This window comes from Leuciscus leuciscus (genome assembly GCF_965113295.1).
Source record: "Leuciscus leuciscus genome assembly, chromosome: 10".
Lineage (NCBI taxonomy): Eukaryota > Metazoa > Chordata > Actinopteri > Cypriniformes > Leuciscidae > Leuciscus > Leuciscus leuciscus.
The window spans coordinates 11,176,364-11,194,274 of NC_138734.1; the positions used below are offsets into that span (position 1 = coordinate 11,176,364).

Here is a 17,911-nt window from a genome sequence, read left to right on the forward strand (position 1 = left end):
TACTTAGTAATAGACGTTGTAATAACATGTAACAAAATGTACTTAACATGTAACTAAGTTATGGAACAGCCTGTACTTACAGATTGTAATTACACACATGTAATAGGCAGCTACTGTTACACATGTGTAACAAGCCGAGTTGGATGAGGTTTATAGATACACATGAAGTACACTTAAGTACATTCTTGATACACTTTATTTTACGTAGCTTATACCTGTGTAATATTATGTAATTACAGTGTAATAAGGAAACTACTGCATGCATTTAAGCTGTGAACTAGTGAGTTAAATCAAACTAAGGCAGAGAAAGATAAGGTATGTATACACAAAGTACACTTAAGTACATTCTTGATACACTTTATTTTACGTAGCTCATCCCTGTGTAACATTATGTAATTACAATGTAATTAGGAAACGACTGCATGCATTTAAGCTGTGAACTAGTGAGTTAAATCCAAGTAAGGCAGAGATGGATAAGGTATGTATACACAAAGTACACTTAAGTACATTCTTGATACACTTTATTTTACGTAGCTTATCCCTGTGTAATATTATGTAATTACAATGTAATTAGGAAACTACTGCATGCTAGAGTTCTCAACGGGCCTGAAAATTACAACCCGACCCGACCCGGCCCGTGGTTTTTAAAGCCCGGACCCGATGTAACCCGACACATCAACTTGAATTATCTGCCCGAACCCGCGTTTTTTTTTTTTTTTTTTTTCATACACCTATTATCATGACCAGCAGACGGGAATTCAAATCAACCTTTAATGTTCACGCCTTTTAACAATACAAACAATAAACACTTTCCAGACCTCTGATTTTCCCACTCCTGTAGTAGCGACGGTGAATTCACCTGCGGCAAGTTTACTTTTCACCAACTCCATCTTCTCCAGGCTAAAGGCTTGCACGCAGCGGCGTCAGGTCTGCCCCCACCCCTCTCCATGATGCACGTTGCACGCAGCAGCCAGACTTTCTTTACGGTGAACAGCAGCGATGATTAATAAAAAATTGTTTGTTGTTGTTGTTTTTTTCACTGAGCGGAAAAGATTAAGCCCGAGGTCCGACCCGACCCGAGTCATTTGCTTATATTTCCGACCCGAACCCGGACCGAACCCGCGGGTCCCGTCGGGTTTGTCGGGCCGACCCGACCCGTTGAGAACTCTACTGCATGCATTTAAGTTGTGAACTAGTGAGTAAAATCAAACTAAGGCAGAGATGGATAAGGTATGTATACACAAAGTACACTTAAGTACATTCTTGATACACTTTATTTTACGTAGCTCATCCCTGTGTAATATTATGTAATTACAATGTAATTAGGAAACTACTGCATGCATTTAAGCTGTGAACTAGTGAGTTAAATCAAACTAAGGCAGATAAAGATAGGGTATGTATACACAAAGTACACTTAAGTACATTCTTGATACACTTTATTTTACGTAGCTTATCCCTGTGTAATATTATGTAATTACAATGTAATTAGGAAACTACTGCATGCATTTAAGCTGTGAACTAGTGAGTTAAATCAAAGTAAGGCAGAGATGGATAAGGTATGTATACACAAAGTACACTTAAGTACATTCTTGATACACTTTATTTTACGTAGCTTATACCTGTGTAATATTTTGTAATTGCAATGTAATTAGGAAGCTAGTGCATGTATTTAAGCTATGATCTAGTGGGTTAATTCAGATGGATACCATTTGTAGATACACAGGAAGTGCACTTTAGTACAATCTTGATACACTTTACTTTATGTTACATACAAGTAATGTGTATGTAATATGTAACAGACTCGGCTTGTTACACATGTGTAACAGTAGCTGCCTATTACATGTGCGTAATTACAATCTGTAAGTATAGGCTGTTCCATAACTTAGTTACATGTTAAGTACATTTTGTTACATGTTATTACAAAGTCTATTACTAAGTAATTAATTAAGTAATTACTCTGTATCAAGGGCACCGTAAAATAAAGTGTTACCAAACAGGGTAAAAATAGTCTAATTGACTACATGGCTCAACCTTAAGTTTATCAAGCGACGAGAATGCTTTTTGTGTGCAAAAAAAACCTAAAATAATGACTTTATTCAACTATTCATTTTCTTCTGTGTGGGCCTCTGACGTGAGTTCACGAGAGCGCCACGACGCATGAACTGAGAATATGGCGCTCACGATCATTTGATGGGAAAATGTGAAAGGTAAGCCATTCATTTTGCGGCATTGGTAAGGCACTTTTACGTTTTCTCGTTGGTTTCTCTTGGATTCGGACATCCAGGAAATGCACACTTTAACCATTTTAAACACTTCATCGAGACCCATCTGCGTCATCTTCTCAGTTCTCGCGCATGCGTCGTGGCGCTCTCGTGAACTCACGTCAGAGGGCCACACAGAAGAAAATGAATAGTTTAATAAAGTCGTAATTTTTAAGGTTGAGCCACTGTAGTCACTTGGACTATACTAACAATGTTTTCAAAACTTTTCTGGACCGGCAGAAAGAAATTGCCTAGAAGCCTATGAAGGAGTCAGACAGCTCTCAGATTTCATCAAAAATATCTTAATTTGGGTGAGTAATTACTGACACAATTTTCATTTTTGAGTGAACTAACCCTTAAAGGACAAAAATGTCTATTGAAACCCATTAAAATTTATATTTTAATCCCAGGGTCATTTGACTATTCAATTATGCTGACTTTGTTAATAGGCTTTCATTCTGTTGGCAAGGCTTCAGATTTATTATTATTTTTTATTTTTTTATAAGATGGCACCATTTTCTCAGGTTTGGCCTATAAAACAAATACTCACTTTTTTCCTGTTTTCTGCATCTGTGAATTATAGAGCCAATTGGATAAATTATGCAGCTATAATTCTGTGGGTGTGTTGGTATATGGATGTCAGTGTGGTTTGTATTTATGTAAAAAATTGTGTGTGGTGTGTGTGCACGAAATATATGAGAGAGAAATTATTATACTGCAAATCATAAAACCAACCACTGTGTATCAGTGGAGCTTTGCTGGGATCAAATGGAGAAAGTTTGGTACTGCGCCCAAACCAAATTTTATGTAAGCAAATTTTTTTGAGATATCAAGCTCAAATTTGGAACACAACTTGTTTAGATTAATGGCTTTGATTTTGTTATTGTTTTAAGCAGAGATGAAGAGAAGTGAGAATCCAATTGCATACTGTCCCGGTCCTCCTTTGCCAGATCATCCCTGCCAACAGTAAAAAACTATCTTCTTTATTAACACACACTCACATAATTGTATATTTTGAAACAGTATGCTGAATAGACTTATTTAGATGAATTTTGCTCAGCTTCTGCCTTTATAATTCATTTTGTAGCAAGGTTAGTGATTCAGGGAAGAAGGAGGCGGGAACCAGCGAACGATCAACATACTTTAATATCAAAATAAACAAACACAAAACGAAAGTAAAGCGGCAGCCCCTCACAGACAACTGCCAAACAAACATAAAAAACACAATGTAAATAGTCCAAACCTGGTCCTCTCTCCAAAGCCACTAGAAAACAAGCCTGCATCCTTTAGTCAAAAAAGCGTAACGGCTAATGCTAACGCTGCTGCGGTGTCGGTAGGCAGGAGAACAGAGGCCATTTTTTTTAAATGGATCTCAATGGAGGAAGAGGCACTACACTAAATAAACCGCTTTTGTAAGGAAATGATTTATCATTTAATGAATCGACTGCCTGTCCTCTAATCTTCAACATGTTTTACACTAAACAATCCTTTTGTTGTGAACGATATGTAGATTTTACTATGATAAAAAGGTTATTTTACAAGAGAAGGCAGAGAAGGGAATGTCGCGACAGGTAGGACTAATTTACGCCATTACTATAGTATTTAATAGCAATATTGAGTGAAATTGTATATTGTCAAAAGAAAGTAAAAAATACAAATGTTTTCTTTCTTTTGCTTTCAGGTTTTACCAATTATGATAAGACTTGAATTGTAATGACTTATAACTGCATTTATGCATATGACGCTGATATTTTGCATTTTAATGAATAAAGAGAAAATAAATAATTGAATTATAATGTATAACTGCTGTGTGCACTGTAAAAAAAAGAGAGAGAATTTAAAAGTTTAATCTCAACTTTTCTCAACTTTTTTCATGTTAAATAGTTGAATAAACTTTAAAAACTGAATTTGTCATACAAAACGTAAGTTGGATTTTTTACAGTGTGCCTATGATGATGATATATAATGCTGAATAATAATGAATGATGGTAAAAAAGTTTGCAGTGACTAGTACTTTGCAGCTAATAGAGATATTCACACTCTTTTTTTCCGCAGTAAAGCACATTCCACAAACATTGCAGTCCTGCTGTATGTACATTTACTAGCGATATAATACCAAATATAGAACATTTATTCACAAGACCAACGCGCTAATCCACAAGAAACTGATTCACGTAAAATTGTAACTGACTGGCATAAAACTTTGAACTGCGGGCACTGACGTCACTGCCATTACACGATAGGATGAGGTGCCTCACGTGATCCAAGTTAGCCATTACGCTTTCTCCAATGGTAAGAGATACAGACCCTCTTATCTCCCAATAATAAGACAATCTCTGGCCTCGCTCCGTTCCCACGCCTCTTGGACCCACTCACACATTTATTTAAACCTCTGACTCTACACTGTGAGACATTCACTCACTGGCTTCATCTAAGGGTAAGATTTTAATTTTAATTTTAAGAATTTAGACAGATCTTTTATTGTTTGTTCATGTTTCTGTTGAAATTTCTCTTCTTAAATTTTTTTTCAGTAACACTTTACAATAAGGTTTCATTTGTTAACACAAGTAAGCTAGTTAACATTAACTAAGAATGAACGAGACTTCTACTGCATTTATTAATCTTTCAACATTTCCTAATACATTTTTAAAATCAAAAGTTGTATTTGTTAATATTAGTTAATTATCTGTGAACAAACATTAAAAATAACTAAATGTAAAAATATATTGTTCACTGTTAGTTCTTGTTAGTTAATAGGCCTACATTAACTAATGTTAACAAATGAGACAGAAGATACAATGAGATAAAACAGTAAGAAAAACTCATTTTTAACTTTGTTTGTAGCTTCCATGCTCCCACATCTTCTTAAATCTTTGTTTTTCACATCTCCATTCCCACTTCCTATTGTTTGGTTGCAATTTATGTTGTATTTAAGTAACTTTTTATGAAATATCACCTGCAATTCACATATCAGAACATATTTAATTTTAGTGACTACAGAATGTAGGAAATGTTGTTGTTTAGGTACAAAACATAATATTGTCATAAAAATTGTTATGCAGTTATCTTATATCTATCTTATATTTATCATATATTCTATTTGTTTTTCCAGTAGAAATATTGAAACATACTTAAAACAAGATTACCATTGAAGCAAATTGTTGGGAAAAAAAAAGAAAGAAAAAAGATTGTTCTAATTTGTTTTCTGCTGTGTGCCCTATAACATTAAAATTCAAGTCCCTACATTTTTCTTAACACTGCAGAATGGGCAAATTCTATTAAAGCAGAGCAACCCGCTTCACCAAAAAGAGCTGCAAACACAATAAGCTCATTTGACATGACAAACCCCTCGCCTTGAATGCAAATGAGAATAAACAGAGAAAAGGAGCCTGAGAATGAACCAAATAAGTTCTGTCAAGAGCTGAGAATTTTCATTTCTCTTAGTCGACAAGCAATATATGTGAGCAAAAAGCAAATTATTATTAAAATGTCACGCACATTTTTATTTTTAGTTATAAGTGGATGCATTTGAAATGTATTAGAGTTAATATTTAACAGAACAACATTAGATACGAACAAAACATCTCAGTTGTGAGACACGCTGCAAATGGTGTAGGCTTCTTATAGTTGTCACTACACATTGAATAGTATTTAATAAGATGAGGAAAACATATTTCAGCTTTAAAATTGTTTTTGCATTGTTTCTTAAAGGACTCTAATGGATCTGAGAGGGTACTTCAACAGGATTGGGTTTACTGGCCAATATGACAAACCTGACCTGGACACTTTACGCACCATCCACAAGCTGCATGTTATGAAAATTCCATTTGAGAACCTCAGCATCCACTGCGGAGAGAAGAACACGACAGACCTGCTCATCATCTATGATAAATTAGTCAAGAGCAATCGGGGAGGCTGGTGTTGTGAAAACAACCTCTTGTTCTCATGGGTCCTAAAGGAGATGGGTTACAAATACACCACACTAGGCTCCAAGGTGTTCAACAAGTTCCAAAATGATTTTCACCCCGTGGACTCTCATCTCATCAATCTGGTGGAGATTGATGGGAAGCCTTACATTACTGATGTAAGCTATGGAGTGTCATGCCAACTGTGGTATCCCTTAGAGATGGTCTCGGGTAAAGATCAGCCACAACCTCCCGGTGTGTTTCGCCTCCTAAACGATGGGATGAGGTGGGTTCTTGAGAAGACCTCAAGAAAGCCAGTGGTCAAAGATAAGGTCTATGCTAATTCCAGCCTCCTTGACCATCGCCTGACGAAAACAATGTATTGCTTCCCATTAACACCCCGTAATAAAGAGCATTTCGTGGAGACGCTGGATTGCCTGCAGACCAGTCCAGATTCTCGGTTTGTGCTGAAGTCCATTTGCTCCCTTCAGACGCCCACAGGCTTCAGAGCTCTGATTGGCTGGACCTACAGTGAGATCACCTATAACCCGGAGGAGGACTCTGACTTTGTGGACATGAAGGAAATTCCTGACTCTGAAATAGAGGCTGTGTTGAGGGAAAAGTTTAATGTGGTGTTAGTTAATAAGTTCACACCTAAAAACAACAAAGCTAATTATTGCATGTAATGCTCAGAAGCATTACATAGGAATAGGAAGAAGAAAGCAGCAGTCAATAGCAGTAGGATTAGAGCAGCAAAAGCCAAGGCTCAAACAGATTATACAAAAGAAAACAAAGCAGTGAAAGGGGAGTATAAAGAAGGATAAGAAAGACTATTTGAGAAGACTGGCAGCTGAAGCAGAGCAGGCAGCATACAACGGCAATATGAAACACGTGTGACATCTATAAAATAATGGGTAGCACTTTATTTTACAGTCCTGTTCCCCATATACATACTATCTACTTATTTTAGTAATTACAATAACTGGGTAATAACTAACCCAGAACCTACCCCTAAACCTAACCTCTGTGGTGTCTTGATGTTTCTTATGATTTCTGAATGTTTTATTTTATTTAACATAGACATGGAATCAATGTACTAAAGATTAAAAATGATTGACTCGTGTTTGTCTCAGTGACTGACAGATTAGCATGTATGCTAATACAGCTCTATTTGTGTCAACAACAAGGCATTTTGAATTACTGTCTGTTGAAAGAATCAATAGGGGATAGAAACAATAACAAATGAATTGTAAATTTGATTTTTGTTTTGTTTTTATTTACTTCAATAAGCCATTTTGGTCATCACTTGATGTTTAATGTACAATTCAAGTCCAGATGAGAATTATTCTTTTAAACCTCATCAATTTCTAACAAAGTTTGTAAATGGTTGTCAAGACCCTTGCTGAAATAGCACACAGCACAGCATTGCTAATTAAAATCAGTTACTAAACTACTGGTCAGGTTAAGATTTAAAAAATCAGCAGGTCTAAGTTTTGTACAGGTAAATAGTTTACAAACAAAATGGACATGACATTTTTTCCCAATATCGACATTTTAGATTAAAAAGTGTATAATTATACTTTATACTAATTATAACAGAACTAAACTACATGTATAATAATTGTACATTTGTGGAATAAATTGGGTTTATTCACTGCACAATATATTTAAAATATGTTTGGGCTAACCCTGTAACATTCAAAATGTTTGAAGTTGAATTTTATAGGGCAAAAGTCAGAGTAATGGCATTAATTAGGAAATATCACTGCCTCATTTTTTTTATTTTTTATTTTTTACAGTATAGTAAATGTTATCTGATATTGAGAAATATTTTTCTGTAAAAAAAAAAAAGATTATGGCAAATTCAGATACATGAACGCATAAAATATTTTAGAAAAATAAAACTACACATAGACAGGGAAAGTAACATTTTATTATTCTGTACAACCCATTAAAAAAAAAAGTGAGTCATACAAATTGTCATCTGAGATTCAGATGAAAAACTTTGGAAAAACCTTTAATTTTTTTTATTATTTTGCATTAGTGTTACCAGACCTGCTTACTAGAGACTTTTGGCTTGCCTTTTGAAATATCCTGATGTTTTCCAGCCAGACATAATGTCATCATTAATTAGTAGGTAGTTTCTCTTTTTCTCTAAAGTTCAGTGTGCAGTTCATTACATAAGTAATAATCAAAGTCATGGGACAGACATATAAGAATAATCCATGTCTATACTAAATATGCAAATGTGTTACTCAGTTTTCCTTTTTCTGCTGCAGCACTTGACACACATATATCGAACTGTTAAACATATAGATAGAGTGAATATCAAAACAACTGCAAACAATGTAACTGCAACATCTACTGAGTAATAGGAGTACCAAGGCAGTTTGTAGGACTCTGTACGTAGGTGAGCAGCACCTTTGTGTCTCATTACAAACTCAATCCAGAAGAGGGCGCTGTCCAAAGGTTTTACTGGCTTGTCTCTGTGCAGATGAGAGAGTCTCTGCATACTCAGTCTGTAAGATGGTTCATTGATTACTTCCTGTATGGCTGCATGCAATGTGTTTTTATCTAAATTTGCGATGGAAACAATCTTGGCTCCTCCCCTTTCTTGCAAACGAAGAAGATTGTCGTACTGGTCAAAAAAGAATGGAATTCCAACCACTGGAATACCATGGTACAAAGCTTCTTGAACCCCATTGGTTCCGCCATGTGCAACAAAAACTTTAGTCTTTGGATGCCCTAGAAGATCGTTCTGTGGCATCCAGTCAACCAGTAATGTGTTGTTCCCCAAAGTAGATGGTCTCTTTCCAGTGTATCTCCAAATTACCTTTTGCGGGAGCTGAGCAAAAGCAGTAGCTATTTCCGCTGTTAAATCATCTGGTAGGGCACTGATAAACGACCCTAAAGACATGATGATGACTCCATGCCCTCCAGAACTTTGCATGAAGTCTTCCAGATCATGTGGAAGGGCCTTTGCTGGTTTACACTGAAAGCCTCCAATGTAGATAATATTTGGCATTGTTGGACGTGGAAATTCAAAAACAAAATCAACCCTCATAAGCCATATATCAGCTCCCTGGAGAAGTTCATAAAAATTGACAGGTGGATGGAAATATTTGTCACAAAGTGCTTGGTACTGTGGCAAATTAAAATAGCTGTACTGAAAGGCCATTAGGAAATAGTGGAAAACATTTTTTACTCGTTGAACGAAGTTCATCTTATCAGTGTTTCCAGATCCTGTGATAGGGATGTAAGACATTGGTGAGGAAGCGATGTTAAAGTGTCCCTCACCAGTAGTGGTCCATCTCACATTATATACCATGGGTAACTTGAGTTTATGAGCCAAGAAAATGCCTGCACCCCATACTGGATCAGTAAGCATCAGATCATACTGCTTTTCCTTCAGTGCCTTCATAATTTCCTCACTTTCAAACATGTTTATTATAAGCTGACATATCATTTTATGCATTTCATACATGTCACTAACCACATCCAAAAACAGCTGTACAGTGCTCAGCCAGTGGCTCTTTCCTCTTTCATGGTCTATTGTTTTGGAGATCATGTCTTCTACAAATTCTTCATCCATTCCTTTGGTGTTTGGTATGGTTATAGAGTTGTAATAAGTTGAATTCTCCTTTACGAACCAGCTATTATAGGTGCGTATTACATCAATGCTGTGCCCTTGACCATGTAAAGCCTTGATGAGGATGTCCATGTTCACCCAGTGACTTCCTTCCAAAGGCACCACCAAGATTTTGCCCCCATCACAGAGAGAACCAAAAAGGACTACGACTGTTATCCAGAGAGAGACAGAATCCATGTTCTTAGAAAATGGTGGCATCTTGCCTGTAAATAATAAAATAATGGGATTACATAAAATCAGATAACATTATTTGTTTATTTACTTCAGTTAATGTTTCCGACACTGTGCAGTACTGACATAACAAAATAAATAAATGAAATAGATTTAGAGTAGTAGCCAAGTTTATTTGTGTTACAGGCAAAATAGTTCATATTGAAGGCTCCAAGGTGGAATGACTTGTTCCGGAAAAGCTGGTGCCTAGATAACGCAGTTCTGTGACACAGGGGGTCACCTCATACCTAACTCAGGGTCTGGGTGTCAGCCTTATCATTGATGAAGAGATGCTTCTGCCTATCAGTCCATGTGTGGAAATTTACTGTGTATCTATTTCTTAGCCAATCAGAATCATTCAACCTGACGTGATGACGTATAGTAAGTGATGTGTTAGAGTATAATTAATGTTGTTCTGAGAGTGTAACTCCTTGTGAATCTTGAAACTGACTTCTGCCTGATGAAACGGCAAACTATCTTCAGTAAAATTGTCTTCAATTGACTGCACATCTGACTCAGGGTCTTCATTCATCATTCTGGGTCTTTAACTGTCCCCAACAATATAGTTTATTATCTTACACAAACAGAATACCTTTGAAAATGTGAACAGCAGTTATGCTTAACGTCAAAACTTTATCAACTTTTTGAAGAGCATGAACTAAGTGTGAAGAGCATGATTAATTTGCTTGCCATCTCAAGAATAAAGGGGCTGCTGATGAATATTCATGAAGCCTTGTCTAGTGGAAACAAATACCTCAGGATAACTGGCTCTTGGATCGTCAGTTTAACGCTCACAGTAAATTTTTCAGACCACGCAAATGCTAAAAATAAATAAAAATAACAATAAAAATCAGAGTTCTTTTTTACTTCATCCATGGATAATTATATGTACATGCAGGGGCGTCGGACTGGGGGGATAAAGGGTACCGAGTTCCCAGGGCCCGAGGCAGGGGGGGGCCCTTAGAAGTCAGTTTTCTATACATACATATACATGCACTAACATTTGTATAGCATTTATGTACAAATAAAAAAGTTCCTGTGCAAAACTAAACTTGTAGTTAGGCACTGGTTTGGTATAAAAAAGTCATTTTCATGCTGTGCAGGGCCCCACCACCCCTCTCGAATGAATGTAAATGGTACGACTCGCAGGTCAGGTGCTTCTGCTACGGACCCGCGGTGAATCAGTTGATGAGAGACAGGAGGAGCTGGAGTGAGCTGTGATAGGAACTAGGAAGACAGGGGAAGAGTCATGTTTTTCCTTAAGAAAGGAAAATAAGGGGCTCAAAAACGAAAAGAAAAGAAGATTAAAGAGAGAAAGGCAAATGAGGGCAAGCAGTTGCTCACTCAGTTTTTTTTAAAAGAAAGGTGAGCTCCAAATGCATCATCGAGCATTGACATTGTTTTAACATAAATATCTACTCCAGGTAGAATAGCATACATTTATGTTCGTACTCTGTTTGAATAATATACCAATACTTTATAGTATCACACAGGGATGCAAACAGCGCGCTTTTCGGCGCCTCGCGCTTTTTTCACGTCAGTTTGGGTGACAAAGTCATCTGAGGCCATTCCATAGCTTAATGTGAGGGACAGATGTCGTATTACATCATTAAAGTTTACGGAAACTCGTTTTCCCTCCTCTGCGGCTGTCAATCTCCATTCAGTAACAGCTAACTAACGTTATTCAAACAGCGCGCGCGCCTCTGTCGGTTACAGCAGGATGCACGGTAAAACTCTCTCCAATATGATATATTAACATTATAATGCTTGATCTGTAGAGAAAAGGCTGTGGATTTGCATAAAATGACTTTATTTTGTTGGAGTTTGTTGCTGTTTTTAAACGACTCGCTACCGTGTGCCTGTTAGATCACAAACAGCACAAAGACTATGAATCGGCATCAAACGCACAATAACTGGAATTTAAAACTGAAGAAACAAATGATCAATAAACTGTTGGACGGATAAACACTAGGATTTGTGTGCTCGACATGTCTTCGCTTTGTGCCGTGAACTTTTAAATGCACACTTGCTGTGACTCCATGTCGCTTTGAGCACATCATTCTGCACCCGCGATGCGCATACGCGCTGTTTTGAAGCGTTTCATATTATCATGGTTTTGCGCACTGAAAGATTATTAAAAGCCTATATTTTTTTATACCTAGCCTGCTCAATGCATTTAAAATAAGCATAATTTAATTGTGTATTATTTCTGTGTAGTGTAGCGTAGGCTATATAAATACACTTCTAAATTCTTGACATTAATATATAAATATAAAATTGAGAAATGTATGATTGCCTAATTGAATTTTATACTAATAGTACTAATAGCAATTTGTTTTTATTAACGTGTAGATTTGATAAAATTACTGTGCAGATTTTTTCAAGAATTACTTTTTGCTGCTGATTTATAGGCATATAATATAAAAATACATAATAATACATTTATGTAATATTTAAAGGTGTTAACCGTAATCTTACACTGCAAAAATCAGATGTTTACATGAAAACACTGTATATTTCCCTCCGTTGTCAAAATCTAACACCCGCAAAAACACAGATCGTTAGCGCCTATTTTACCGCATTGCTATGCAAATTAGCTCGCGCACGCTCTTACATTAAGTACAGAATTGTTCTCAGTTTAATGCACATCTTAATGATTGAAAATGACTAATTTTAAAAACGTAATTCAAAGACTGAATGTCTAGTTTGGCGGTTAGTGTACCCTGTGATTCTATAGTCTGCATTTATTTTAAACAGACAAATAATCATCAATTAACTTGTACTTTTGACAATAAAACAAAAATATATTAATCAGAGTGTGGCTTATTTTGTTTACATTTTAAGTGTTTTTATGATAAAAATGCAATACCCCACCCATTGGTATCACTATGGTATTTGGTACGGGGGCCCAGCAAGATGGTTTGTACCCAGGGCCCAAAATTTGGTGCTACGCCCCTGTGTACATGTGCTCTCTTTTTTATTTGTGACAGAGTGATCTGTCACCTCCATTAACGGATGCACTGGCTAGGGGTTGAACGACTTCAGATTTTTTGAAGTCGACTGTTATGACATCAAAGTCGAGTCGACGTTGACTAGTCACTCACGTCATTCATAAAAACACAAGAGATGGGACTGCTTTGCAACATGCCCCAATTTGCAATTTATTAGCAGAAAATGATACAGATGCTGACATACAGTTCATAATATGTTGCAACTTAACGGTAACAATGCAACAATAACTCCCGTTTTAGTGCAAACATTTTTTAGTGATGCATTATGTTGGCATAACAATGCCATTTATGCAAGATGGGCTGTAAGTAAGCCTACTCACTGTCACAGTCCTGCTCATTCACAGTTTTTACTTTTCGATCATGGTTTGCATGTTTAGTGAAGTTTCTAATTGACCGTTCGCAAAGACCCTCCCCCTTTAGTTACTGTTGCTATGTCCGACACAGTGAAATAAACATCGCGGAGCAGAGAGGACAGAGGACACTGACAACGTGCTGACAGACAGGACAGAGCAGGTTACTTTTAATATGTAAACAAAGTCTCAACTTTCATATTTGGTCATTTTATAAAGAAATTTAAACAATAAATACCGTTTTGTGGCTCTTTAATGTGTCGTGGCAGATCGCTGTAGAGCCTCTTAAAGCTGCTCGTGAACCGATCATCTCTTCCTTCTAGTTAATTTATAGCATCAAATAAACATGAATATACATAAGAAGGAATGTTGTTTTAACTGCAGAAAGACGTCAGTAGCAGTACACGCCGTTATTCAAGTTCAAATCCTCCAACGTTAATCTACTAACTCTCCTGACTGCTTTGTCGGACAGAAATGGCGGATTCGGCGGATTATGATTGGTCAGATCGCCTGTCAATCAAACTCCCTGCGAAGGGTAAATTTACTGCTGTCGAGATGATTTGCATTCCTCACTTAACATTAGCGGATGCCTTTTCAGATGAGTGTGCATTGCACTTGTACTTTTGTTGTACTTCAGGACAGACTTACTTTCCAAGTGACATTTTTACAAGCTTCATCTTTAGTGAAGTATTTCCACACACTTGATGGTGACAATCATAGTGTCACATGATCAACGCGACTAGTCGACGTCAAGCTTAAAACATCACGGCATTGCATTAAGGTCGACTAGTCGGTACAACCCCTAGCACTGGCTTTGATAAATTCTAAGCATTTCAAAATAATCTATCTGTTATTTTAATATTTTGAATAGAATATCATCACACATATGAATTCCCTCACATCTGCTGCAGTTTAGTTGTGTTCACATACATGCACTAAAGAACATCCGTTAGGGCTCTTAGAACAAAGGAGCACATATTTGGAGACATTGATTTTTTTTATCACATGTTTGCGAAATATTTCATCATACAGAATACCATTTCTATTCATTTCACACTGAATTACACTGAGCTAAAACAGTTTGTCAGTTATGACCTTAGCTGTACTTGAATCAACATGACCATAATTCTGCCAACTGCATGACGCTGTCCTGTACACTTCCTCATTCTGAGCTCTGTGAAAATCAAAGCCAAATAAATATTTCTACACATGAAACAAGAAGTTAATAAGCACACGATTACGATAGTTTATGGTTTGTGTGTGATTTTCATGCGATTTGGGGTATATGCATATGAATAAAGAATGTTTACAGTATACATGCTAAGCAGGTGTAACAATTAGCTCCATATAAAATGCTAAATATTACATATTTTAACAACATTAGATGACTAAAGTCTACATTAGATTGCGACCGGAAGTTCATACAACCAGTCAATGGTTGTTTAAAGGGAGTTTTGAGTAAAAGTATAATCTTTTAAATTGTGTTTTTTTTATTTTTAGAAATACTTCAGATAATAGGTAGATTAATGTAGACTATAGTAGGATGAAAGTGGTGTAGATGGGCAATAAAGGCTAATAATGGCTGAATACAAACAAAAGAATAACAAAAATAAATTAAAATGAGATTTAATACCAGCAGAGGTGTGAAAGTTTTGTGAAGTGAGAACAATAGAACGTGAATTGAGCAGAACTTGCCAGACATTAGATACTAGACTGCAAATGGGTGTTTAAAGGGCAATACAATATTTTATTAGCATCTTATCAGCCTTCTCTAAAAACTCACGACGTAAAATTCATAGTTCTCTTACGAGAGGTCTCTCGTACTTGCGTAAGTATCTTACGCTAGGGGAAAACCTCTTTTCCTCGAGATATTGAAGCCAAAAATGATCCTTAATTTTGCAATAATGTAAAACGCATTGCAGCAGCATGCAGACATGGGCGAGACAGCTCGCGCGCCCATTGGCTGCTCTGCGGCAACTGCACCAGCCTATCGATAGAGGCCCCTCATGACGTCAGAACCAATGAGTGTGCTTCGCGCCCATTACGTCATGTCCCGCCGAAAGCGGGTGGGGCTAGGGCTATAAATACGGCCCAGAGAGGCTGGTGTGGTCAGTTTTTCATCTCTTCAGCGGGCCTACGCATCGCTGGATCCTGAGAGGAAGCCGCGCCGTCTGATTCAAGCACCCAGCGGGATTATAGTCTGCATCTGAAGCTGCCGGTCGACAACTCGCCGCCTTCAGTCGCCGTTCCTGCTCACGCTTTCCGGCGTACATATCCTTTTCTCTGCTACTGTGTTTTGTGTATGTGTATGTGTGTGTTCGCCGCCGCGACACACACTCCCATTGCACTAAAAGAGCCGGGCGTCTTTTTCAAGACGCCCCTTTCCTGAGGACGCGCAGCTCTCGCGCTCGCTGACGGCGACTGCCCTCACTGCGAGCTAGTTACTGCCTATGGTGACTCTGCGGACTCACCTGGCATCCTTCTCCGAGACTGCGCCTTTATGTCCCGCTGCGGCCGGGCCGAATTCTATTTCTCATACATTTCTCATTCCCCTCTGAAGTTCAGACGACTGGAAATGTCAATACTGCAGTGAGCGAGCCTGTTGTAATGCACGCACGCACGCCTGCATACAAACGCCAGCATGTTGACGAAACCAACATGCATTCGCTCTGCTCAGGCGGACAATGCTCTCAGTGTTGTAAATGTGCCCGCTATCCCACGCCCACATTCACACATAGACATGACAGGTCTTACGGGACTCGCCCAGCCCTCCCCCTCTCGGTTGACCACTGCAGAGGAGTCGAGCGCGGGCAATCTGCCCGCTGTTATCAGCGCGCCCCCTGCCTCAAATGTCATAAGCGCGACGCTTATGTTGCAGCACACTGAAGCCCCTCTGTCGCTGAGCGACCAGAGCGCGCTTCGCATTCAACCCCTAGCCATTCGTGCAAACGCATGGGCAAGGCTACCCGGGGTTTTCGAAGTGGGTGCTAGACATTATAGAAAGAGACTATTCGCTACAGTTCGGTCGACGCCCGCAACGCAAAGCGGCGCGAATCGATACTACAGTGAAAAGGAAGTAGCACACCTACTTCGAGCCAAAATAGCGAAGCTACTGAGCAAAGGGGCTATAGAACCCTTACCACAAGCTCAGAGCGGAGGGGGCATGTACAGCAGGTATTTTTCTGGTACCCAAAAAAGACGGGGGTCTCAGACCCATTCTAGATCTAAGACGACTAAACAAAGCACTTCTGAAACTACGGTTCAGAATGCTCATGACCAAGAAAATCCTCTCGCAAATTTGCCAAGGGGACTGGTTCATGTCGATAGATCTGAAAGACGCTTATTTTCAAATACAAATAGCGTCACGTCACAGGCGATTTTTGAGATTCGCCTTCGAGGGTCAGGCATATCAGTACACAGTCCTGCCATTTGGCCTATCCCTGGCACCTCGCGCATTCACGATGTGCATGGATGCAGCACTCGCACCTCTCAGGCTCCGAGGCATACGAGTGCTGAATTATTTGTACGATTGGCTGGTTCTAGCTCGATCACAGTCGGAGCTCATAGAACACAGGACCATATTACTCAATCACCTCGAGAATTTAGGTCTCAAAGTCAATTGGGCGAAGAGTTTGCTGTCTCCCAGTCAGAAAATATATTTTCTGGGCATAGATCTGGACTCGCTGTCTAGCTAAGTATTCTAAGTATTCAGCGCATGACAGAGATTTTTCGCCACGGCGCTTTAGTCCCGCTCAAAAAGTTTCAAAGGAAGCTGGGTCTCATGGCTTCAGCATCCTCAGTGCTTCAGCTGGGTCTGCTTCGCATGCGCCCGCTGCAGTATTGGTTAAAAGTGCGCGCCGCGCAGAGCTTGGACCTCCGGTCTCGCGCACCTCAAGGTCGATCAGAAATGCGTCGCAGCTCTGAAACCTTGGACAGTGACCGACTGGTACCGGTCAGGAGTAAGCCTGGGGACTTCGTCGAGTGTGAAGGTGGTGTCTACGGATGCCTCAACCTCGGGATGGGGAGCGCTGCTCGAGGGCAGACCGGGAACGGGAGAAGCTTCTGCATATAAACTGCCTGGAAATGATGGCAGTCGACAACGCGCTGAGGCGTTTTTTGTCCCCAGATAAGACACCACGTCTTGGTCCGTTCGGACAACATGTCAGTGGTGGCTTATATAAATCACCAAGGAGGTATCAGATCCAGAATCCTTCACAGGCTGACGGAACACCTCCTGGTCTGGGCTCAGCACAATCTGCGCTCGCTCAGGGCAGCGCATGTGCCCGGCCATCTGAATGTGGGACCAGAAAGACTGTCCAGAAACTATCTTCCGGCAGGAGAATGGTCTTTACACCCAACAATCAAAACTGCTATGGAGGACATTTGGCAGAGCGAAAATAGACCTATTTGCGTCTCAAGAGAACGCTCATTGTCAGGAATTTTTCTCCAAGAGCAGGGATGCGCTGGCTCACGTGGCCCCGCTGCCCGCTCTATGCGGTTCCCCCTGTCACGCTCCTACCCCAGG

The 17,911-nt window shown here is 38.9% G+C and overlaps 2 protein-coding genes across 3 annotated transcripts in view; one reads left to right on the forward strand and one right to left on the reverse strand.

The window, feature by feature from the left end:
* Window positions 1–4,451: 4,451 nt before the first annotated feature.
* Window positions 4,452–7,425, forward strand: LOC309508450 (arylamine N-acetyltransferase, pineal gland isozyme NAT-10). Its single transcript, XM_082183090.1, has 2 exons — window positions 4,452–4,698; window positions 5,973–7,425. The coding sequence occupies exon 2, from the start codon at window positions 5,980–5,982 to the stop codon at window positions 6,850–6,852; it is 873 nt and encodes a 290-aa protein (XP_082039216.1). The 5' UTR covers window positions 4,452–4,698; window positions 5,973–5,979; the 3' UTR covers window positions 6,853–7,425.
* Window positions 7,426–8,079: 654 nt separating this feature from the next.
* The window catches only part of LOC309508392 (UDP-glucuronosyltransferase 2C1-like), a 53,178-nt gene continuing 43,346 nt past the window's right edge, over window positions 8,080–17,911 (reverse strand). For both annotated transcript variants that reach the window (XM_082183006.1, XM_082183005.1), the window contains exon 3: window positions 8,080–10,018. In XM_082183006.1, coding sequence (XP_082039132.1) covers window positions 8,418–10,013 — 1,596 coding nt within the window. In that variant the 5' untranslated portion in view covers window positions 10,014–10,018 and the 3' untranslated portion in view covers window positions 8,080–8,417. The remainder of the gene's footprint in view (window positions 10,019–17,911) is intronic.

Coding starts and splice junctions, on each gene's coding strand:
- LOC309508450 (XM_082183090.1), top strand. CDS start 5,980: ATGGATCTGAGAGGGTACTTCAACAGGATTGGGTTTACTGGCCAATAT.